The 24,625-nt window shown below is 46.7% G+C and overlaps 2 protein-coding genes across 4 annotated transcripts; both read left to right on the top strand.

Moving 5' to 3' along the window:
* The first annotated feature begins 994 nt into the window (after window positions 1-994).
* On the top strand, window positions 995-24,021 carry LOC144114023 (tubulin beta chain-like). Its single transcript, XM_077647462.1, has 4 exons — window positions 995-1,276; window positions 21,026-21,225; window positions 21,530-21,966; window positions 23,741-24,021. The coding sequence occupies exons 1-4, from the start codon at window positions 995-997 to the stop codon at window positions 23,920-23,922; spliced, it is 1,101 nt and encodes a 366-aa protein (XP_077503588.1). The 3' UTR covers window positions 23,923-24,021.
* On the top strand, window positions 5,765-15,120 carry LOC144113765 (uncharacterized). Of its 3 annotated transcripts, none has more exons than XM_077647074.1 (8): window positions 5,765-6,114; window positions 7,896-8,095; window positions 8,172-8,198; window positions 9,148-9,210; window positions 9,313-9,384; window positions 9,580-9,654; window positions 10,169-10,231; window positions 10,741-15,120. In XM_077647074.1, the coding sequence occupies exons 1-8, from the start codon at window positions 5,873-5,875 to the stop codon at window positions 13,002-13,004; spliced, it is 3,006 nt and encodes a 1,001-aa protein (XP_077503200.1). In that variant the 5' UTR covers window positions 5,765-5,872; the 3' UTR covers window positions 13,005-15,120. The 3 variants fall into 3 exon arrangements, with proteins under 3 accessions (XP_077503200.1, XP_077503202.1, XP_077503201.1); XM_077647076.1 differs by having other exon boundaries at window positions 10,149-10,231; window positions 10,741-10,826; XM_077647075.1 differs by having other exon boundaries at window positions 5,978-6,364.
* Window positions 24,022-24,625: the final 604 nt, after the last annotated feature.

Genomic DNA, 24,625 nt, shown 5'->3' with positions numbered 1-24,625 from the left:
GTTGGATACATGCGTCTGCTTATCTGAAAACAGCGCAACGGACGCGGACAATGACAGGAGTGGACACAAACTCAGCAGTATGCGTCCACTTTTGTCATTGTCCGCGTCCTTTTCGCCGTTTTAAGATATGAAGAGCCAACTAGACCGCACCTCTACCACTGTATGCTTATCTGAATTTGGAGATGATAGGCGTCTCGCACCTTGTGTTCTCTTCTAAGCATTTATCCATGTTTAAACGTTTTTCGCGCCAAAAGAACAAAAACAAAAAGGCATGCCGATAGCTTATTTCTCTTGATCGTTTCTTGCGGCAGAGGTGACTTGATGGCGCAGGTACCATTCAGCGATTGGCTGAATTTTCTTTTTTTTTGCTTTAGCTTGCCCTCATTAACGAAATGCTCTTGCTTGACTTGCGCGTGTTCTCGGCACCTGTAGATTCTCGTCCGCGAGGGGGTAATACTGGGCAAGCGAGTAACGTAAATGATGGCGAATTTGAAACCCCGCCGTGGTGGCTCAGTGGTTAGTGCGATCGGCTGTTGGAATCGAGGACGCAGGTTCAATTCCAGCCGCGACGGCCGCGTTTTGGTGGATGCGAAATGGAAAAGACCCATGTGCTGTGCGATGTCAGTGTATGTTAAAGAACCCTGGGTGGTCCAATTTACTCCGTGCAGCTAAAGGCGTTTGGCTCTGCAGCAGCAGCTAGGCAGGAAAGGGACACGTCCTCAGCCCTAGCAACACCGCACCGTCTTTTCAACTCCCCATTTAACTACTCCGCTCTCATAACCCGAATAACGAAGAACGCACTCCACACGGCACGGGTACAAACGCCGTACTCTTTCCTTTTCGTGCTTAGCCTCTGCCTCATGAAAACCGACCGAAGCGACTGAAGAAAAATTCGCGTAGAAACAGGAAAGGTTTCAGCGCAAAGCGCCTTAGCGGCTACCTTTTTGGTCAAAGCTTATTGGCTCGAAACAGCGGCTCCCAGCAGCGCGGGGATATGCCGGTGGCGTACATATGCGCGGTAACCTTCGCAGGCCAGAGCGGCGCCGGCAACAACTGGGCCAAGGGCCACTACACTGAGGGCGCCGAGTTGGTGGACTCCGTGCTGGACGTGGTGCGCAAGGAGGCAGAGAGCTGCGACTGCCTGCAGGGCTTCCAGCTGGCCCATTCCCTGGGCGGAGGCACCGGCTCCGGCATGGGCACGCTGCTCATCTCGAAGATCCGGGAGGAGTACCCGGACCGCATCATGAACACCTTCAGCGTCATGCCCTCCCCCAAGGTGCGCATTCGTCGTGACAGCTTCCGCGCCGCCGGCACGTGTCTTAAGCCAGGACAGCATCAATACCAGCGAGACGCAAACTTTTGTGGAGGAAAAACGCTAAGCCGCCCGTGTGCTGTGCGATGTCAGTGCACGTTAAAGATCCCCAGGTGGTCGAAATTATGCCGGAGCCCTCCACTACGGCATCTCTCTCTTCCTTTCTTCTTTCACTCTCTCTTTTATCCCTTCCCTTACGACGCGGTTCAGGTGTCCAACGATATATGAGACAGATACTGCGCCATTTCCTTTCCCCAGAAAACCAATTATTATTATTATTATTATTATTATTATTATTATTATTATTATTATTATTATTATTAAACTGCCGTCAGATATGAAGGCTTCACCACGTCCGCATGTGGTGACCTCAGCGAGCTTGCTTTCTTGATGTCTACCTACTACGGTGGTATCGACACCGCACTCGCTCGTGAAGATGCGAGACTTTACGTCACCCACCGCTGCTGCCAAACGAATGGCGCGAAAACAGCTGCAGAGTGCAAGCGCACGACGGCTGTGACCTTAAAGGGACCATGAAATGGTATATACTGAGGTTAGGAAAAGCGCACGAGCGATCGCTATTCCATCACTCGTCACCGAACAGGAAAACAAGTATAAGCTAGCTTCATTAAAAGACTACAGACATGTAAATTTAGTTGCGCGTTTTATTCTTCCATATGATGCTTTAGGCATTATAATACATGGATCATCGTCTGGTATTCGCATACAACCGCTAAATCACTGATTACTGAATTCCTTCCCTCATGCTGTTTCGGTTTCATCAACCGAACGATGGTTGTGGCATGTAGTTCGATTTTAGGTCATGTGAGGCATGAAAAAAACTGCAATATAAACGCTGACACGTAGTTTTAATTCACTGTAACGCTTAAACAAGCCTGCTTCAAGATCTGGAATAAAAACAAACGACGTATCAGCAGTCATACTGCGGTTTTTTTCCTGCCTCACGATACTCCAACTACACGTCACAGCCATCGTTCGGTTGATGAAACCGAAACAGCATGAAAGAAGAAATTCAATTATATATTAATTATCGGTCGTAGGCGAAACCAACGCGGCGATACATGTATTCTAATGTCTAAAGCATCATTTGAAAGCAGAAAACATGCGAGCAAAATTTTGGTGTCTACAGCCCTTTAACACCGAAGATATCGGCGATTAAAAATGATGCTTCTTAGCTTCCCTCAACTCTTACACAACGACGTGCCGAAAAAAAAAATGGCTAGCGGTTTATCATTGCTAAGCACGAAATAGTGCGCGAAAGCATGGTGGGCCTCACAAATTTTGGGGGTGGGCCAAACCCATTCTGGGGGTGTCGCATGTCGGTCCCGAACGTAGGTCAATTTTCAAATTTTAGGGGGTGGGCCAACTCTTATTTTTGGAGGTGGGCCAATTCCATTTCGAGACGAGGTGAAGCCTGTCTTCCACCTGAGCACAGCCAGATTCACCGGCAGTCGAATTCGGTCAAGGTCATTCGAAGGGCAAATTTCGGGCGTCCTAACCATGTTTGGGACATTCTTCATGTGCCATATCAGGGCCGCCGTGGTGGCTGAGTGGTTATGGCGCTCGGCTGCTGGCCCGAAAGACGCGGGTTCGATCCCGGCCGCGGCGGTCGAATTTCGATGGAGGCGAAATTCTAGAGGTCCGTGTACTGTGCGATGCCAGTGCACGTTAAAGAACCCGAGGTGGTCGAAATCTCCGGAGCCCTTCACTACGGCGTCCCTCATAGCCTGAGTCGCTTTGGGACGTTAAACCCCCATACACAATATACACCATCATGTGCCATACCATGGGTTGCTGTCCTTACCCTGCAGGACCATCCCCAGAATTGAGCTTCATTGCCATGCACACCCATTTCCTTACTATGTCTGGCTGAGGCTTCATTTTCTCCGCGTGAGACATCGTCGAAATCGTTAGGGGTTGGCTAGGATTGCTTGCGTGCTAACAGAAAACAGGTCGGGGCTGCGCAATCCCGCCCACGCCACCTGAGCATGCCCAATGGGCAGTGGGCGTCAGGCTGCCCACTGACATCTTTGGGGTAGGAGCGGCTAAGTATAGTGTGCTAAGGCAAAGAATGCGAGGTGAGCTGTCGCCCTAGCAGACTGCGAGTCAGTGCGAGCAGCGATTTAAATAGAAATTGTAAATTATAGACATGCTGCACCATCCTCATCACCATAAGCCTGACTAGGCCCACTGCAGGGCAAAGGCCTCTCCCATGTCTCTCCTGTTAACCCTGTCTTTTGCCAGCTGCGGCCACCGTATTCCCGCAGACCTGCTGCATGTTTGCAAACAAACAAGGTGTCACTGCAGTCGCTAGCGGGCTCGCGGTAGGCCTGTAGGCGCGTTTTCGGTTTCTGCGAATCACCAAGTGGTTGATGCTTTGAACTTCGTAATTTCTCGAAGTGCACAGGCTCGCGTTGACCACGTACGGCCTATTCAGAGATATTGTTTGGCACTGTGTGTTGTATATATGATCAGTTGCAAACAGAAAGCGTTGCTGCCGTTGATTTCTACGCTAGCCGTGGAATAAAATAACCACTTTTTGACGCTCTGTACTAGCCGGAATAATTCCACTTCGGGATAGCAGTGAGGAGAAGCTCTGGCGTTGTTTCGGCGGAGCAGACGTGCGCTCACCGTCACATGACACACGTGCCGCGCAGCGAGGCAAGTGGGGACAGCGTCGTGTCTCCAGTCTCCTCTGTCGCGTGTAAGCGCTGCTTTTCGCCACAGGATCATGCACCAACGAGGCCGATTTGTCACCTTATTAAAATGGCCAAACTGATCGCAATTTTTTGTGCAGTAGAAATTTAGAAAATTACGCTTTTTTGATGTGTGGGCGTCGAAGATTGAGCGAATCGCCCTTCTGGTGGCCTCGGCGCATCGCGAATTCCACGGGTTTCCGACGACGGTGCACCACCATCTTAGTATCACTTGGAAGCGGAATGATCAGAAGATCAGAGGTTCCATTGATTGCAGTGCCGCATTTCTTTGACCAAAAGAAAAAGCTACGAGGGTGAACGAAGCAAACGAGGGAATAAACTTTAAGGTTGGTTTTCTCAGCTTTCACGTTTTCTACGATTGGCATCACTCATCCCTTCGTAATTTCGTAACGAATAAAAATAGAATGATTCTATTTGCTGCGAATGAATCCTAAGACGTTGATTTATTTATGGTTTTGTTTATGAAGGTTTAACGTCCCAAAGCAACTCAGGCTATGAGGGACGCCGTAGTGAAGGGCTCCAGAAATTTCGACCCCCTGGGCTTATTTAACGTGCGCTGACATCGCGCAGTACACGGACCTCTAGAATTTCGCCTCCATCGAAATTCGACCGCGGCGGCTGGGATCGAACCCGCGTCTTTGGGGTCACCAGCTGAGCGTACACATGCAGTAGCATGTTGAAGTTATTTTTCTAAGAAATGTGTTCACGTAAATATGCATGCTAGAGTTTAACTTTTGTTTGCATACGTACTTTGCATAAAAAAAAAGAACAGTAGCGTCATCACACAAAGCAGGGCTTTGTGAACATGCTGGCATAAAAAATTTGCGCACTTTCTACTTAATTATAACACACTCGATGACTTAACGACGGTGTTAATTATAATAACCCAACATCTGTACCAGCCAGCTGAAAATAAAGCACAGCACTGAAATTAGCATAAAAAGTTGACAGTTGTACCAAATTTGGTTACATCTCATGCATAAATAACGAAAATACTTTCAATTTCCGCGTCTCCTCTCAATCTCGCTGCATTCTTTCACCCGACAGTTTCTGTTAGTGTACCCCCTAAATGAAACGTTTGCATAGCCGCCGCGGTGGCTCAGTGGTTATGGCGCTCGGCTGCTAACACCAAAGACGTGGGTTCGACCTCGGCCGCGGCGGCGGTAGAATTTCGATGGAGGCGAAATTCTAGAGGCCCGTGTACTGTGCGATGTCAGTGTATGTTAAAGAACCCCAGGTGGTCGAAATTTCCGGGGTGCTCCACTACGGCGTCCCTCATAGCCTGGGTCGCTTTGGAAAGTTAAAACTCCATAAACCAAACCAAACCAAACCGAAACATTTTCCTAGCAACGCAGGAGTCTGATTGAAAGACGCAGGGGCTCAAGCCGAAAAATTCCACTCGCCTGCAACTACGTGTGCTGGACGCAGCTTCGTGTGCTCTCATCTATTTGCGCTAGCTTTATGAGATACTTTGGAGGCCGTTGTAATGCGATGGCAAAAACGAAGACAAAAGCACGCTGCAACTCGGCCATATACCTGGGGTGAAGAAGAAGAAGAAGAAGAAGAAGAAGATTCGCTCGGCCTCTCGGCACCTCTTGGCCAGTGCTGTGGCATGTTGCAAGTTGCGCGTCCGCGCCGTAAGTGTCGCCACGGTCGGAACGATTGCAGCGATCCTGGTATCTGGCAGCAAACGCGGCTGGAGTCAAGCCTAATAAAAAGTAAAATTTCTCGACCATAGTAGACAACACAAACATGCTTATGAATGAAAATATAACCAGTCGTAAGCATTAAAAATAGTATATCAAAGAAATAAATTGCGAAAATGACACAACGCGTCTGCGCCGCCAGTGCCGCCGCGGGCAACGCTGCAGCGCAGTGGCAGCAGACGACAGCGACCGGCGCAAGCATAGCGAAACTACGCGAGCGACTGCCGACGCGACGTGCGCACTGGACCAGCGTGATTACCGTCCTCAGCGTCATGTCGCATATGTATTGTTGCGCGAAGTGGTGCAGCACATCCGGCAAGAGTGGAGAACATCTCTTCAGATTACCTTCTGACCACAGGTATTTATGAATTCACTGACTATCGTATCCCTCTTTGCATAGCCGTTGGCGACCGTTGTGCCTTTGTTTTGACCGCCCTTGGTCGTTACCATTTGAAATTGCCGACGGAATAGAACTAGTTTTACCTGGCGCTGTTTACTGCAGTGGCTTTGGTTTTGCGAGATGAGTTTGATAAGTACGTTTAAGGACATTAAAGCAAAATTAAGGGAAGGTGCTGCAGTTTGAGATGGCCCAACAGCCGTTGCCTCTCGTAAGCGTGGGACCGTTAGTTACCTTGCTTGCTTGTTCGCATGTGTGTGTGTGTGTGTCTGACTCACTGACTTTTCTCGCTGCCTTTAAAAGCTTATTCCCCGCAGATTCCGGTGCCCTCAGAGTGTATTTTAAATATGAATATTCTAACTTCTGTGCCTATAGCGTCGTCAGCGGAGTAATTGTAATGCTCAGTTTGGCTGTTTCTTTACGGAGTTCAGCGCGCTTGAATATTATTTCTTGCGTGTTCGTGCATGGTTTCTGCAGCAGTGATGCACGTCACATAAATTATCGAGCTGTTCAGACTAACACCACTAGTGTTGGACACCGCGCTGAAAGTCCATTGCACGCCGTGAGCCGCATATAGAAAGTCCGCCGGTCTTGTTTTTCTTACTTTTACCGGAGCTGTTCCTCGCGATATCCGCGCTCAACCACCCATGTACTCCGTGGAAGCGTTTCTCGAAACTATTGCCTACCGTAGTGCTGCCGCTCCAGCATTGTAAATTTCGCTCCACACTCCACCCCGGCTGTCCTCTACGCTGCTCGCTCGCGGGGCGCACGACTGACCTTGGAGGGCTCTGAACTCTCCGCATTATTCCCATCTCCTCACATATGTCTCTTATCTCGCGCCTTGTCCTTGACAGCTTTTGGGAAGCTCGCAAATAGCTTCGCCTAGTACGCCGGAAACGCTCGTTTCCGGCGGGTGGGTGAGGGGAAGGCGAAGGTCGCTTTCTTCTTGTCTGTGTCTTTTTTGGGACATTTCCCTTGCTTAAGCACTTTTTTCCCCTTCTTCTGGACCCATGCTATTTGCCTGCACCTTCAGTTTCTTGAAAGAGCAGTGTTTCCTGTTGATGTTCTGCTCACATCCCTTTCACACTTCCCATTTGATCACAGTGAAAGCAAAAGATGAAAAACTGTGCCTACTGGTTCATTTACCTGCTGTTCTTAATCCAGACTTCAAATTTGTGGGCAAGCAGCTGTCTGCCATAGCATAGCTACATTGGCACTTGTGTTTAATGGAGGAATTAGAAAAGAACGAATCATGGGTGGTGGTTAGTATGCAGTTACCTAGAGAAAAGTGTGAGTGGAATAATTGCTATGATCAGATAGAGCTTAAGTCTGCAGTGAAGCTCTGTCCCCATTTCTATCTGCTGCACAAAATTATGCCGCACCCAAAAAGCAGTTGGAACAAAGAACTAGTTATTGTTACCTAAACCAAAAGCAGATCACAAAAGAAAACATAAGCTCAAGAATTTTAAAGGTTCTGGCTTGTCGATCATAGCCAGACATTAAAAAGGTGATTTCATTCATCGTTTCGATTGGCCAGCATAGCAATAGACTAGCAGGCTGTGGCACATTGTTACAAACTGCTGTCTTATTTTGCTTGCATCCTGCCACAGTTGTTTTCACGCATATATGTTATATAATGTTCGTACCCCTTTGCTGTGTAAGGAGATGCTAATAAGCATTCCTGAAGTGAGGTATGCAAACCTTTAAAATGTATGAAATGATGTTATTTGGCTGTTTTTCAGATTCTCCATTTGGCTGAAATATGCCAATAGGCTTGAACTCCTGGAGACACCAAGGGAAAAGGTCTACAAAACATACAGGCTCTGCTCAAAGCACTTCACGAGGGATTGCTTCACTAGTGATGCCTGCACAAGGCTCACGCATGAAGCAGTCCCTTCCGTGAAGGTGCATGAGCCTCGTCTGAGAGCCTTGGTGCACCCGGGTAAGCAAAATTCCTCTCCCAGTAAATTCTTCCCAAGCTTGATCCCTCAGTGTATCCTGTGGCTTTTTTGTTGCAGATTTCTATGAAGGAGGTGCGGCACAAGGTGAGGGCACTATTTTCAGAAAAACCCATCCTGTAAATGTAAGACCAAAGGGAACAATTGCATTCATAGAGGCTAACTGCAAACATCACTTCCCGGGCACAAAACTTTCCTGCTTCAATGTCATGTGGCCATTGTTTCAGTTGCATCAGACTGCAGTTGTGTACCATGTTGTAGCTTAAATTTCTCTTAACCATATTAACAATCAGATGCTGGATAGTGCACTCCAGCAGCAGTGAGGAAAATAATTTTTACAACTCTATGTTTAGTATTCTTGTCATTATTACTTACTGTTCGCTGCGGTGAATAGAGGGCAGACTGCGCGAATTCACTCCAAAATAGCACACAGGGTCAAGAAAGAACACACACACGCACAAACTGCCAGCAGCTTATTGTGACACACGAGGCGGTAATTATACATGAAGTGGCCGCATATTGTGCAAGCATGGAGGGTAAACATTTTACCGGTTTCTAAGGTAAAAATGGTTCTTTGAGGAGCAACCCGCCAGGATATTTAGCGATGCACATGTCACTTAGGCTATCTGATTTCTTCCTGAATGATTTCGGGAATAAGTTTGCAAGCATTAATAGTGGTGACATTGCACGCTTCATAGATAGGTTTGCAGTTTGATTTGTATTTCCTACAATGCACATCAAGTGAATTTATGGCCTCGTGGTTCACAGTAAAGTGTTCGTTTGTGTGTTTTCATTCTTCTTCCTGTGTGCTGCTGTGCTATTTTGTATGTCGCGGTATATTGATCGCACAAATTTTTCCTTTTTAATCGTAACTGCCTACAAACTCACAAAAACGATTTAAGCCCAATTTAAGATCACACTAACTCCCAGCAAGAGAAACCGTTCCAAATAGAACATCAAGGCCATACTGTGCACTGAGCAGAAGGTGCTGCTATGCAGAGCTTGATTGGCTATCTTTTTTTCCTTGTTCGCATAGGCATTGAATCCGCTTCACCACTACAGTCCACTGCTGCACCAGTGGAAGTCATGCTTGGTCACGGTAAGTCTTCCTGCAATCTTGCATAGGAAAACATTCCTAATGTCTCACTACACCAGTTGGTTTGTTTTCCTTGGGAGTAACTAAGTGGTACCTATATTTCAGACTACTTGCCGTTGCCATCAACACTTGGGCTAGGCACAATTGCTGGTGCAGATTCTGCTGTCCATGACACAGGTAGGTGCACTAAGTCAGGATCTGTTTTACATTACAGCTTGAAATGAAGAACTTTTCATTTGGTTCAGGCTAACCCTGTAATGCAGTATTACTTATGCTGAGGGCTCTGTCATAGCACAAAAAATAAACATATGTAATTACTTTGCTGGCTGATTTCTTTAGATTGGGAGTGTCTAAGCGGTCGTTTAATTGCAGACGACCCACACTCTTCACGTGCCCCGCAGCTCACTGATGTGCAGACTACGCCCCCTCCCCCAGCTGACGAAGAAGGTAGGTGCAATGCACTAATAGTGCAGTGATAATCTATGAAAATTCAACAATAGACTGCAGCACTATTGCTGCAGATTTGCACGTAATAAATTAACCCTCTGCAATAGCAGCAGTGTGCAATTATGTCGTGGTGTGCAATAATTAGGTGCACGTCGGCACATCTTACTGTACCACTACTTTGGATGCCAGACATTTGTTTCAGAAGAGAAGAAACAAGTGTTAACTTTATGCTCACCAACTAGTATTTCATATATTTTTCTGTGTGCATATGTATGAATGCATTGTTTACGTGGTGGACCCCTGTGTTATCTGTACAGAATTATATTTACAGGTAATTTTTCATTCAGCTCAATGAAAACATTGGATAGCCTTCTCAGGTACTTGTTGTGGAAATTGCTTCACTAGCCTGTTGCTTACCATTCACATACACGCTGCGTAGCCAGGCTAAAAATGTGCACCTGAGAATTAAAATACTTGGTTGAAGCCTCCCACAGTGTGTTTATTTATTTGACAGGTGCTGCCCAAAGCACACCCATCAGAGTGATTGCATCAGCATCATGGGACTCACCTGATTATGGTAAGTACTCAAGAAAACATTAGAATTTATTGCAAACTACAACCTTCCACTTCAATGAAAAAGTATGCATCGGTAACCTTGATATATTCATGATGGGTATCGGCAGGCCCGTAACAGCGTGTAGGTATCGCTTTACTGCACATAAATATTTCTGGTTTTTTCCATTTGCTTAACTCAAGCTTGTCATGAAAAATTGCTCTGAATATTAAGCAGGCAAAACACATGGATAACAATGAGATCCATTAACTATTACCCTGTCTGTATTACGAGCAACTAGTTTCCATTTAAGCGAGGCGTAAAGTTGGTCGCCAGAAAAAACTGTCCCTATCAGCGAGGATCATATTAACGGGGCACGACTGTATTCATCATTTCACACAAAAACATTGCCCTGCAAGTTTGGCAACCTGTAGCCCTGTGACTGCACCCTAATCTTGATTTTGTGAGGGATGTAGATGTAGGTCTCGCTCTGAGGCAAACATAAATATGCTTTTTTTATATATTTTTTGCAGCTGAAGCTGGTCCTAGTGGCCTCAGCGGTGCCAAAGAGAGTGTCAGACAGCCAGTGATGACACCAGCATCAGGAACGCCCAAGAGTCGGCGGAGGAAGGGCGCAGTTGTGTACACCCCTCGCACCAAAAAGCGCTTCGAGAAGTTGCATTCTCGAAGCGACAGGTACCGAAAGGCACTGAGTCGGATTAGGAAAAGGCACGACACAAGGCGAGTAACGCAGCAGGAGGCTCTCAACAAGCTTGAACCGCATTTGCCACAAGACCTTTTTGAATTGGTTAAAGCTCAAATCAGGCTCTGCTCATTTCCGAAATCCAAAAAGCACTGGTCAAAACAAATTAAACAATTCGCTCTCAATTTGTTCTTTCACTCTCCAAAAGCTTATCGCTTCCTCAGAGAAAAGCTCCATTTGCCACATGTGAGGACGCTAAGGCGCTGGCTGGCAGACATCCCAATGACACCTGGTATCATTCCAGGTGCCATGGATGCAATAGAATCAATTACAAAAGATTGGCCACTACAAGACAAAGCATGCTGTCTTTTATTCGATGAAATATCCTTGAAAAAAAATTTGATGTATGATCAATCAAAAGATATTGTAATTGGCTTCACAGATGATGGGAATACTAGGACTTCTCGTGTGGCAAACATAGCCCTTGTTATGGCGGTGTCTGGCATATCAAGAAGTTGGATGCAGCCAGTAGCCTTTGCAGCGTCCCACAATGCAACTTCAGTTCTTGCAATGCGCAAGCTGCTATTAGATTTAATTCAGCAGCTTCAAACCAAAGGTCTTCTGGTGAAAGCGGTCATTTGTGATCAAGGGTCGAACAATGTGAGTCTGTCAAGATTGCTCATCCATTCTATCCATGAACCATATTTTGTTGTCAACAACCGCAAAATATACTTCATGTTTGACACCCCACACCTAATCAAATGCACAAGAAATAATTTGCGACGACATAAGCTCACCATTGGCTCTGAGGTTGTTGACTGGACACACATCGAAACCCTTTACAAAAAAACTCGTCACATTGATCGGGCCTCCAAAACACCAGTTGAGCATCTCAAAAGCAGATTGGCAAAAAAACTAAAAGAGCAACACATCTACAGGATGCCCTTTGCTGACATGAGAGTGAAGTACGCCACACAAGTGTTCAGCGAATCCGTATCTGTGGCACTCCTCACTCTCATTGCCATTCAAGAGCTTCCTGTTGATGCAAAATTTACAGCAGAGTTCACGGAAAGGATGGATAAGCTTTTTGACTGCCTGAACAGTTCGGCCCTGAAAAAGCAGGACGACAAGTTGCGGTACGCAATGACAGAAGGCTCGGAACATCATGTCTTCCTTGAGTCGTGCATAGATTGGATCGCCCAATGGCATTTTGGTGGTCCTCTGGACAAGCAACCACACACCATCAAAGGTTGGCAGATTACAATCAAAGCCTTACTTCTGCTGTGGACAGATCTAAAGGCAGATTTCGATTACACTCATCTTTTCACTCGTCGGTTGCAGCAGGATCCGTTGGAAAATTTTTTTGCAATAGTTCGTCAAAAACATGGCTGCAATGAGACACCTAATGTGTACCAATTCGTGGCTGCTGTAAAACATATTTGGATTGGCCAACTTTTCAAACTTTCGCAAGGAAACTGCGAAGTGACAACACATGCGTTCCTCACCAACTTGGAGAGTGTTTCTGCAGTATTGTCACCAAGCAGCACTCCAAGCACAAGCCACAGCAGGCAGCAAGGCTCAGGTTCATCTGACTTGCAGGCGTCTTCACAAGATGCCCCTGACATAGTATACGAAAATGTTGTGTACCATGTTGCTGGCACTCTTGTGAAGAGCTTTCTTGACCAGAGAACCACAGAATGCACATGTGAGGGAACACTCCTTGCAGCAGACGGTGGCTCTCTCCATGGACGACACCAATTCTTTGCACTACTCAAGGAGAATGGTGTTCCCGAGCACCTTTTCCAGTCAATTGCCGCAACTTCTGAGGCATGTCTAAATTATATAAAGAAATTGGATTCGGCCTTCAGAAAAGAAATCTCTTGCTGTGCTCATTTGTCCAATGTGTCCAGGAATCTTGTTGAGAGGATGCCTAACCAGCAAGCTGTTTTCTGTTCATTAGGCTGCAAAATTAAATTCCTTAAATTATTCTGCCGCACAAGGCTGCATTGGCACCTTTCCTTTTTAAACAGGAGCATGACGTCAAAAACAAAACAGAGTGCTCCCGCCAGAAAGAGGCGCAAATTAGCCGGCTAAATTCATGAGGCACTGTGTTAGGATATTATTGTATTTGGATTTTTAATGCTGCCTACTTACTACACATGTGCTCTCTCTTTAACTTTTTGTTGTACTATTTATTTTTTATGTATATAAGTATTTATGTACCTGTTTATCCGTAATTCTGCTCCGATTGCACATATACTGTACTGACTGCTTTTGCTCCTGCTGCGTTACTTCTTTTACAAAGTACAAGTTTGCCTTCTAGAAGCCTTGTGTGCCTTGTTAGTATGAGCATTGCTATGACCATTGGTTCTCAAATTAATATTGCTGAATGCTAACAACTTACAAGAGGTGCTAGGGAAACCGTTTTGTTTTGGCTTCTCTTTCTTCCTGCGTGACAAGTATACAGGCTCAGTGCCCTTCAAGGAATGCCAGAATTCAGTTAATGATTGGCTGTATGCTAACCATAGTTCTTATGATCAGTAACAGTGCCATTTGTGCAAAAAGTAAATTTGTGAAGCACACCATAATGTTGAAGCATACATCGATTCAGGTGCTCGCAAAAACCAAAAAGTGCTCTGCGGAACCCAGGAGTTCTTGTGGTATATAACTTGGCAACCTCTGGTCATGGCTTGCCCTCTGTTATGCTGCTGGGAAAATTGGTGATAGCTACAGTTCATTTCATACATAAGGTACAACACAGTGAAATGTACGAAAGTAATCAGCAAGAAAAAATGAAGGGAGGTATGTTATTCCGTGCTTGTTTTGTGGCCGAGTGGTCTGAGGACTGACAAAGCAACAGCGTGTCGTCAGCAATAACAGTGCATTTAATCAAGCTCATGACAAATGCGTCATGTAGTAAGCCTGTAGGCAAAGCATTCACCATGTTTCGCTCACCACAAGGAACGCACTACTTTTTGGTCATGGATGCAGGCAGCGCAAACAAGAGCGCTAGCTTTGACAGCATTGCACCTGATGTATGAAACAGAGAGCAGAACCCACAGGCAGCAAACGCGGACTGGCTCAGGTGCTCGGCTCTGTAACATTTAAGAGGGGTGTACGCATAAGATGAAAAATGTTTGACATGTTTGCTGGTGTCCAATACAAGCGTGCTCGAAATATGCTGCGGTGCTATTTGTAGTTGCTTTTTTTTTCCTTCTGGAAGTTGTAGCGTTTGGGGGTTTCACCTTTTGGAGCAACACATGGGTCATGAGGGGCACAATAGCAGCGGCCGGCGCATTACGCTGAACTGTGTGGCGTCCATAAGCGTTTGCAGATACTGTACAGTACACGGACCACTTGCAATTTACCATTCAGTAATATAATAACTGGACATTGTGGTAGATGCAGTATAACGCCACATAGAGAAACATTACTGGCCTGTTACGAACCCTGTGCGTTTTCATTTCTCAGATGAGTTATTTATACGCACGCATATTTTGTTACACCCCAATGTGTCATCGCAAGCTGAATTAATGACCTCCAATTACTGTTCGTCACCAGCCACGGCCACAACTGTTCAGAGAATTTTCATAAAGTCGCTTCTCCACACAATTCTCGGCCTGCCCTGGTTGCATCTTCCTCCCCTTGGTATCTACAAAACAAAGAAACCAAAATAGGGCATGGCAGACGAGCTGTGTCCTAAAGCATGCAAGCCTGTAACTCATCTGCCAAGAGCTAAACGTGCCCAAGGTTACCTAAGTTCTTTTCATGGCATCTGTTTACTAAGTTATAGCACTGCAGCATATTATGTTGTCCTTAGTCTGATGCAACGAGTGAAAGGCTGAAACTTTTCGCTGCCCTTCTCTGTATGTGTGTATGCATAGCCACAGACAGATACATTTCAATACATCTCGGATGTTGTACTTCACTGCTGTTCATCTGAACCTGCACAAAAGCATATGCTACATGAATGTAGCACATGCTTATATGTACCGGACCTACCTTGATAGTACCTTACCTCTTTGTACCCTGTATATATTCTCTGTGCACTCGCTCATGTGTTCTAGGTTTCCATAATGGAATTTATTAATTTTGATTTTTAGAACGATTGTCACTGATATTGCAATGCCCAAGATGCCTAAAATCACTTTTGTACATCGATTGTCACTACTGATGTTTCCTTTAATAAACTGTTCTTTGGAGAAAACTATTTACGTTTTTGGTACTCGAGCGAGCGCCCTAAGCAGCTGCTAATCAGCCGCGCTGGCCGCGCCGCTCGCCACCATGCACCGTGCTGCCTCAACAGACACATCGAAATGCAAAAGCGGGTAAGCAGATGTCGTAAGTACTTAGGAAATCAAGCGGGAATGCAGCGCGGGAGCAGCAAGTCACCAGTATTTACGAAGCTTGCATCGAGCTAGCGGCAGCCAGCACCACGAACGCGCGAGCAACCGCCCGCAACCAGCCGGGTAAACAAACGCCGCCATATTGGATTTTTCTGGATTGGCTTGGCTGAGCTTGTTTCAAAAAGTTTTGAGCAATTTATGTTTTTACCGCCAACTCCCAGGCACCGCCACCGTCGCATTTCAAAATCGTCCCCATTGGCTCTACGGGAATGTCACACCCTTGTCTTGGCCACCGTGAGACGACCAGCTTGGCTCTGTTAGGAGGACATCGTTCGACCCAGTGGCGTTCGTCCTGGCGACCTCACATTGACCATGTCGCGGCGAAAGGGGCTCGTGCCGTGGGCATGTTACGGAGATTATGTCATCACCGGTACGGCATGCGCAGAGATGCGCTATTAATGATCTACATAATGTATGTCAGGCCAATTTTAGAATTTGGATCAGTGTTGTTTTCAGGCTCGGCTACATATAAACTTCGCCCTCTCGTCCTTTTAGAGAGGGAAGCACTTCGCATGTGCCTCGGCCTTCCAAAATGTGTGGCTATCAATGTGCTGTACCTTGAAGCCCGCATTCCGTCTCTCTTATCACGACTTCAATTTTTAACTGTGCAAACTTACCTCAGGATCTATGAATCCCATTTCCACCGTTCCCAAAGCATTTTCTGTTCTCAGCCGACCTCCTTTTTTGGTGTCCCCTGGTCTCGTTTCAATTCCCCTCAGGTAGTGTTTGTGCAAAGATTACTTCAGCCTTTAGATGTAAACATTTATGATATCCTTCCTGCGCTTCGGAATGGGCCCACTATCCACATTGTTTTCGACGACATATTCCCAAAAAATGCAAAACTTTTGCCACCGAGTATTCTAAATGGCCTTCTAGAAGATCATCTGAGGACCCTACCAACCGATATAGCAATAGCCGCTGATGCATCGCAATGCAATGAAAAAGCAGGTGTGGGAATATTTTGCTCCCATTTAGACTGGTCCTTTTCTCTGCGCCTTCCAGATTTCACCCCTATTTTTCAAGCAGAGTTTCTAGCAGTTGTACTTGCTCTACGCAAGCTAGACCCCTCTATTACAGCAGTTGCAGTAATTACTGATTCTTTATCTTTGTTCGTCCCTCGCTGCACAGGTTGACGGTCCCATTTTATCAACTTTCTTATCCCTACTTCCTCCGCATTTGAGCCTTGTTCATTTAGTATGGGTTCCCGGCCACAGCAGTGTGACAGTAAATGAGATTGCTGATAATCTCGCAAAGGCTTCCCTCAGCGGCCCCGTGTTGCCAATCATCCCGGCTACAGCCTACATTACAGCATCTAGATTTCGGCGACGTGCGTTTTTAATCTCGCAAGACACATCACTTTTAACATCGGCGGATTATGAGCACCATAAATATTATTGGAACAGGAAAATTTGTTGCTCTCGGCAGCTTGAAGTTTCACTGACGAGGCTACGCCGCCGCATCCCCCCTCTAAATTTCTATTTACACAAGTCGGGTTTGGCGCTCTCTCCCCTTTGTGCATTTTGCCGTGAGCCAGAATCCATTGAACATTTTTGGCTGTATTGTCGCCGATTCAACTCACTGAGAAAAAGGTTGCTGGTGGAGCCCTTGCAGCATCTTGGCCTTAGTTTGAGCAGCCCGCTCTTGCTATCATTTGGCGCCACCACATTTGGGTTCAGCCACAGATCTGTTTTCACCGCTGTTCAAAATTTCCTGATAGAATCTCACCGACTGCCTTGCTAAGTGTTTCAACCTTTTCTTTTCTATCAATTATTACATTTTGACTAAATCATTAATATTTAATCACTCTCTTTATTATTATTCTTAAAATTTTAAAATCAAAACACTCATCCCTTTTCTGTTCATGACGAAAAATTCACCGGTGTTATGCTCCCACGTGCTTTTCCTTTTTGTTAACTGCGTTCAGGTGAATAGCCACCCGATTCTTGGCCGATCCCCCAGTGTGGGTATGTGCCATCTTTTGATAGGCTAACAACAACTACAACAACAACAACTCGGCAAAGAAGAAGAAAGGGCCCTTCTTTTCTTTTTAATCACTCGTAAATTTCACCCAAGGCAAAATAGCTTGGCACCATTTACCCTGTTCTATGGGGTCTCCCCACTGAACCCTGGCCAATCCCCCGTCGTGGGTATGTGCCATGTCACGAAGGCAACAACAACAACGGCCCTTAGTGTCCATTGTGCTGATACGACCCGACGCTGTTCTACGGCTGTTCTATGTCGCCTCCCGCTTCATCTGGCCTCGGTGCTGAAGCGTGTCTTGGTGCTGCTGATCCTGTAAACTCCTGGTGAGGCCGTTCCGCGAGTGGGGGATTTGGCCAGGTTTTTTCCCTTTTGGATGTAGGCTTCATGTTTCTTAGGCTTACGGACATGGCTATGTCTTCCTCGGGCACAGGTCCAGTAGCCTGGTTCGCCAGTTTGCCTAAATTCTTTTTGCCAAGCGTATCCCTGTGGCTCTGGTCCCTGTAGGAGATGGTTTAATTAAGATCAAAAACTCTCATATGATCCAGGAGCAGCTGAAGGCAGCGACCATTCGATATCTTGAGATTTCCGAGGTTCGACCATTAGCCAAAAGAAGAATTCTGTGCAAATCACCTGATTTGGATTGTGTTGCAGACTTGCTGCAGTGCACCTCTTTTGCCTCACTCCCGGTGAAAGCGTTTATTCCCGAGCAACTCGCCTGCGTAAAAGGAATAATCCGCGGTGTGTATCCCTCCGCTACGCCAGAAGAAATTCTTGGACTTCCATGATGCCGGTGTGGGCATCCTCTCAGTTTACCGCTGCAACAGAGGGTGGAGGCTCTCGTATTCCAACTGAGTCTGTTATAGCAACTTTTGCGGGCTCCTCTTGCCGATTGGAAATCAAAGTCTGGCCCATTGTCTACCGTGTTGACCCACTGCAGCCCCGTCCATTACAATGTAAGAACTGCTGGCGTTTTGGTCAGAGTGGCAAATCTTGCAAGTCGGCAACGCGCTGCCGCGTTTGCGGCGGTGCTCATGCTTCAGACGTCTGCACTTCTAAGTCTGATCTCGCAGCTGACGATCCCACCTGCCCAAAGATGAACAGTGTGTCTTGGACATTATTCAGCGTGATAGGTGCTCGCGCGCGGATGCTTATGCCCTACTTGATTAGAAGCATTGTGCTTTAAAGGTGAGCGTGCCCTTGGCCGGTTGGAGAGGATCAGCAACAAAAAATTTGGTATTCGTCGGGACACTTTGCTCTTTCTGTATAAGACATGTGTACTTGAATTTGGCTCTGCTCTCTTTTCTGGGTGCACAAGGTACAAGCTTGAACCCCTGTTTGTTATGGAGCGACGCGCTCTGCGCCTTTGCTTAGGTCCGCCTAAATCAGTTGCTAACGCTGCGCTGTACTTGGAGGCGCGGATACCTGATCTAAATTTGCGGCTCAGCTTCTCACTGTGCGGACGTTTTTAATGTCTTTGGAGCCTGTTCCTGAATTGGCTAACCCTATATTTACAACGAACCCACCTCTATTCTTTGGTAATTTTTGGCCTAGGTATAAGCTTCCTCGGGTTGTGTTCACTAATTCCCTGCTGTCAAAAATTTCTGTATCAATAAATTCTGTAGTACCAGTTAACCACCGCCGGGCTGATACTGTAGTCCCCTTTGACGACACCTTCCCAAGGAATGCTAAGAATCTGCCTGCAAGTGTTTTAAATGGGCTTATTAAGGAGTGTCTGGATAATTTCCCTAACCATACTGCTGTTTTTACAGACGCCTCCGAGAAAAATGAAAAAGCAGCCATTGGCATTTACTCAAGGGCTCTTGAATAGAGTTATTCATTTCAAGCTCCTGACTATACCCCTATTTTTGTCGCCTAGTTTCTGGCCATTGAGTTGGCCTTAATAAGGAATCCCTGCAGTATCTCTCAGGTTGTTATACTTTCAGACAGCCTTTCCGTCTTGATAGTGCTCGAAAAATCGAGAGATACTCCTATGAGCCGTTCCCTTCAATTTCTTGTTCCACCACACATTACAAAAGTACGCTTTCACTGGGTCCCTGGGCACTGTGGCATTGCTTCTGATGAGAGAGTTGATTTTTTTGCTAAGTCCGCCCTTGGTGGACCTATTGTCCCGTTCGTCCCTAATACTGTCTACTTGACTGCAGCCAGCGTCTCCACTACTTGAGCCATGAGCCACTCCTTGTTGCAGCGAATTTTCAACACCTGGCATTTCCTTGGAGTGGGCGGATGTGCAGTTCAAGGCAATGTGAAGTGTCCACGACCCTACTGCGCAGCAGAATACCGCGACTAAATCTCTACTTATGTCGATCAGGGTTATTTCTGACCACCCTCTCTGAGTCTTTGGCGAAATTGAGTCCACAGATCACTTTTTGCTCTTTGCGGTTAACTTCTCGCCGTAGAGCTTACTTAGAGATCCCCTCGCTCGACGGGGGCTTGCTCTATTTATTCCGATTCTCCTCTCATTCGGGGCAAGCGCCAAGGGATATGCATTGAAACCAGTGTGCGATTTTATTCACGAATATATAATTGCATCAGGTAGATTCCTCTGCTAGAATGAGAATTCCCTGCTTTTTCATTTCCGTTTTTTTATCTTGATTTTTAATCAAAATTCGAGTCTAGGTCACAAAATTATCCAATTACACCACTCCTTGGCCATGAGTGCGTTTGTATCAGCATTGCACCCTGGCCAATCCCCCGCCGTGGGTATGTGCCATTAAGGCTGAGGTCATCATCATCGTCATCAACTCGGGCAATGCGATCGCGGCTGCTTCTTTCCAAACAAGCTTCGCGATCATGCACCGCCTCATGAAACAGCTTATGACATATGATGCAGTGAAAAAGCACGTGGCTTTTAGCACACGTACAGAAACATGCCAACGTGGCCGTGCAAAAACGACACAATTTAGCAGACTTCTTTCTACACAGACCAAGTAATTATGTCGGCCATATTAAGAAATGGTCTGAAGTGAATATTAAGTGCCATGAACGCGGCTTTATATGATCGTATAACTTCCACACACGTTTAAACATTATCTGCTATCAACAAAAGACCGCATTCCTTGGTGGTGATTCAGCCTGTCAGCGCCCAGTGAACACCAAAACGGCTCGACGTGATAATTACGTGCGCAGACATTTGTGTTTTTTTTCCCTTAAGCAATTATAAGCGTACTATGCTGATGTTCAGGAGAATGAACGCAACTCCCCAGCTACGAAGTACATTGCCTGGAAGCGGCGATCGAGGCCCAGACTTCGCGCTTTACTACCGTGGCCCATTCCTTAATGCGGTATCTATCAGCGAGAAACATATCGAGGCGCGGGCATGATGCAGTTGCGCAGTCCCGACAGCAGCTGCAGCAGCTGGTGGGCACAGGCAGGCGGAACCTATTTTGCCTGCCGTGCCAAAGGCGCTACTGACATCAGCGCCACCGCATCTGCATGACGTCGGGGCGTGAAGGAGGTGTGTGTAGGGTCCACGCAGAGCTTTTGAATTTGACTCGAATTAATACTGACAAAGGCCACCTCTACTGATCGCTGCCCTAGAATTTGACCATCAAAATAATTTCTTGTCCCTTTAATGCTCGACAATGGTAGCGAGAAATCGAAGAATCACAGTGCTTAAAAATGAGAAAATTTTTCTTGTGCATAGATGTGGTAGGCTTTGCACCACGTCGACAGAAAGTGCGAATTCAAGCGCATTCAAAACTGCAGGTCTCCGACACCGTCGTCGAGCCCTACAACGCCACCCTGTCCGTGCACCAGCTGGTGGAGAACACCGACGAAACCTACTGCATTGACAACGAGGCGCTATACGACATCTGCTTCCGAACCCTGAAGCTCACCACTCCCACATACGGGGACCTCAACCACCTGGTTTCTGTCACAATGTCCGGAGTCACAACATGCCTCAGGTGACGAAGCTTTCTTTTCTCAGGAATCGTAGTCTATTACTGTCACTCGACATCTCTATATGCGAAGCTGTAGTGAGTGGCACCGATCACTGCCGTCGAAGAATGGCCCGATGCCCACAATGGCCACAGGCGCTTAGGCCTGCAAACTACTTCACCACACCTGAAGAGGGAATAGCTTGTGTTGTGTATAACTTCGTAGCACAATTGGGGACATGAATGGCGCGGCGCCTGCAGGCCCTTGTTCGCGGTGCTTAACGCAAAAAAAAACAGTCTTAAAGCAACTTAGGTAACCATACACACGCAGGTTTCCCGGCCAGCTGAACGCTGACCTGCGCAAACTGGCTGTCAACATGGTGCCCTTCCCGCGTCTGCACTTCTTCATGCCCGGCTTCGCACCACTCACGTCCCGAGGCAGCCAACAGTACAGGGCGCTGACCGTGCCAGAGTTGACGCAGCAGATGTTCGACGCCAAGAACATGATGGCCGCCTGCGACCCCCGCCACGGCCGCTACCTGACGGTAGCCACCATCTTCCGCGGCCGCATGAGCATGAAGGAGGTCGACGAACAGATGCTTAACGTCCAGAACAAGAACTTGAGCTACTTTGTCGAGTGGATCCCGAACAACGTCAAGACCGCCGTCTGCGACATCCCACCCCGTGGCCTCAAGATGTCTGCGACGTTCATCGGGAAGAGCACGGCCATTCAGGAGCTGTTCAAGCGCATTTCAGAACAATTCACTGGTCAGTCATTTATCAGAATTGCTCGAATTACATTCTACTCACAGCACAGCCTGCAGTTCACACGTACAATCTGCAGTTGCATAGAGCGCCTACTTCATCGTTCAAGGGCAACTTTGGGATTATTATTTTTTTTTAATCTTAAGGTGGCGCTCCCGTAATATTGCTTAAAGCCCTCTCTGTTCGTTGCAATCTGTTGTTAATAGAACTGTGAGTAAAACAATCATCAAAGAGCAAAAAGCAGAAAACCTAAACCAAAACAGGGGTGTGTTGGATGCGGAGTTCTTTTGTGACAAAGATGACGTCACAAACAGTGTCGGCAAAACTTTTGTACGCGCAGTTCACTGACAAACCACAAGCTGCAAGGAACGACCCCGTTCATTAAACATCTCAGATGACAAGCGCGACATTACCCTGTTCACCAAGTGCAGACCGTGTATCAAGGAGGGGTAATGTTTCCGACGTTACAAATTTAGCAGTGCCCGTAAAAAACACTCATAAAGAGGTAACGAAGCGGCCACCTTTAAAGAGACTCTGAGGACCAATTCAAGTTGGCCTGTATGGAAATGTAGCAGCGTTCTAATTGCGAAAGACACTTTTATCAGTAAAAAACGGAGCTTCTACGACTAAGGCTAGGCGAAAGGGAAAGAGATGGGCATTTGTTCCCGTGCCGTGGGGAGTGAGCTACCTCAGACCTAGAGTCACTCTACTCAGACCTAGATACCCTACACAATCTCTACAACTTCCCCCATTCAACCCTGCGCACCTCTAACCCGAACAGTGGACAACCCAAACGAGGACAAAGGTCCGTCCCCTTCCCTAGCCAGGTAAAGGTCAAAAAATGAAATACAGATGCCGCCATCACCGACCGTTTTTGCAAGCAAACTACAGTGCTTGAAGAGTTTTCTTCCTTTTTTGTTTTTTGGTCGTGGATCCCTGAGGCTAGTCTACATCGCTATTCACTAAGCGGTGGTCACGAATTTCGCTTGTCTTGACGTCACGAGTTTGAATCGAGAAGCGGGAAAATTTTTAAATCCAATTTTCTCGACATAATGCGTATTTTGTTGCCGGATAAACATCTACATACCCCATAAAGAGCCGAAAATTGATTTTTACTAAAAGCAAATGTCGGATGTAGTTACGCCCTTTAGATGGCGAGCGTGTGTGAGCACTCCCTCCTCACGCTAATCCGCGCCGCCGCTCAGCATACAAAAGAAAACTTGGATTATTCCACTTCTGTTGCAAGTTTAGGCAGGCCTATTTTTGGACGCCATCGCTCAATCCGATCCTCATGATCGAGAAAGGCGCTTTTTGAAATCGGATACTCAGGAATTATGGACAAAAGTATTTTTAAGCGGGAAGCCGTTCATGAACGCAGTTTTCTCGTATAATGCAAGATTTCACTAAAACAATCAATATATCCGCAGATCACCCGAGGCAGTCTCTTAGTTTTTTTTTCTATTCACGTTTTCGCTATCTTCAAAAGCGTTGCGGTGCGATCGCTGGAAACACTTTAAAAGGAAGATTTTGCTACATATCAGAATAATGGACCATTACGTTCAGTATTTCCTTAACAGTGTCTTACAATTTTCCAATTTTCAAAATTTTTGCCGGAGAAAGCTGGACTTGTTGGCGCAGAAACAAAAATCCGAACAGCTGGGTAACTTGGTGGAAATAATTCGTACGGATAGAATTGAACTAGCTGTATAAGTTCCGCTGCAATTCGTGAAAGCCTACAAAAACAACTAATATTCGAGGTGCCCGTCTTAATTTGCAGCCATGTTCCGCCGCAAGGCCTTCTTGCACTGGTACACTGGGGAAGGCATGGACGAAATGGAATTCACCGAAGCAGAGTCCAACATGAATGACCTGGTGTCCGAGTACCAGCAGTACCAGGAGGCCACAGCCGACGACGAGGGAGAGTTCGACGACGAGGACGCCCTCGCCGACACTGCCTGAGACACCGCCACCGAAATTCCCATTTGGCTTGCAGAGTTCCGATAAAATAAACGATGTATATTAGGCAAGCCAGGCTACTGGCCATGGCGAGCATTTGGTTTTACTAGAAAAAAAAATTGTTTGGTGTGACGCAACACGAAACGATATATATTCGCAATAAAGTCCCAGCATGAGTTGGAAATAACGGCGAGAGCAAGGCTGTTCTATCACTTGGAGGCGTGTAAGCTCCTGTTCTTGTTGCTTGGCAAAAAGAGGGCGGCGCTACTGATGGTGACAGCGCTCCATAGCGCCACAACGAATGCAAGTATGCTGGCGCTACCAACGCGAACGAGGACGGCTTAAAGAAGCCTCGGAGACGTTGCATGTTATATACATTTAGCAGCTGATCATTAATTTAACCGTAGGTGAAATCTCCGCGACGTGCGGCACGAAGCGCGGTGGTTGCACCATGTGCTCGTACACTGATATTGGGAGGGGGTGGAGGATGTTCGCCCCCAATCCTCAAAGCGAGAGGAAATTTTATACAGGAAAACCATGCTGAACTCAATTTAGTTTTACAAAAAAAAAAGTCGAAGAAATGCATGGTTCAAACGGACCTCCCCCCCCCCCCCACCCCAACCGCCCTCTCCAAGAGTGACCCCTATCCACGCCCGGTACCGGTGGACCATCAGAACAGAGTTGGATTAAATGCTTCAACGGTTGT

Source organism: Amblyomma americanum, chromosome 1 (assembly GCF_052857255.1).
Source record: "Amblyomma americanum isolate KBUSLIRL-KWMA chromosome 1, ASM5285725v1, whole genome shotgun sequence".
Classification (NCBI taxonomy): domain Eukaryota; kingdom Metazoa; phylum Arthropoda; class Arachnida; order Ixodida; family Ixodidae; genus Amblyomma; species Amblyomma americanum.
Note: the sequence above shows the minus strand (reverse complement) of the source record. Positions and strands in the feature narration are given on the sequence as shown.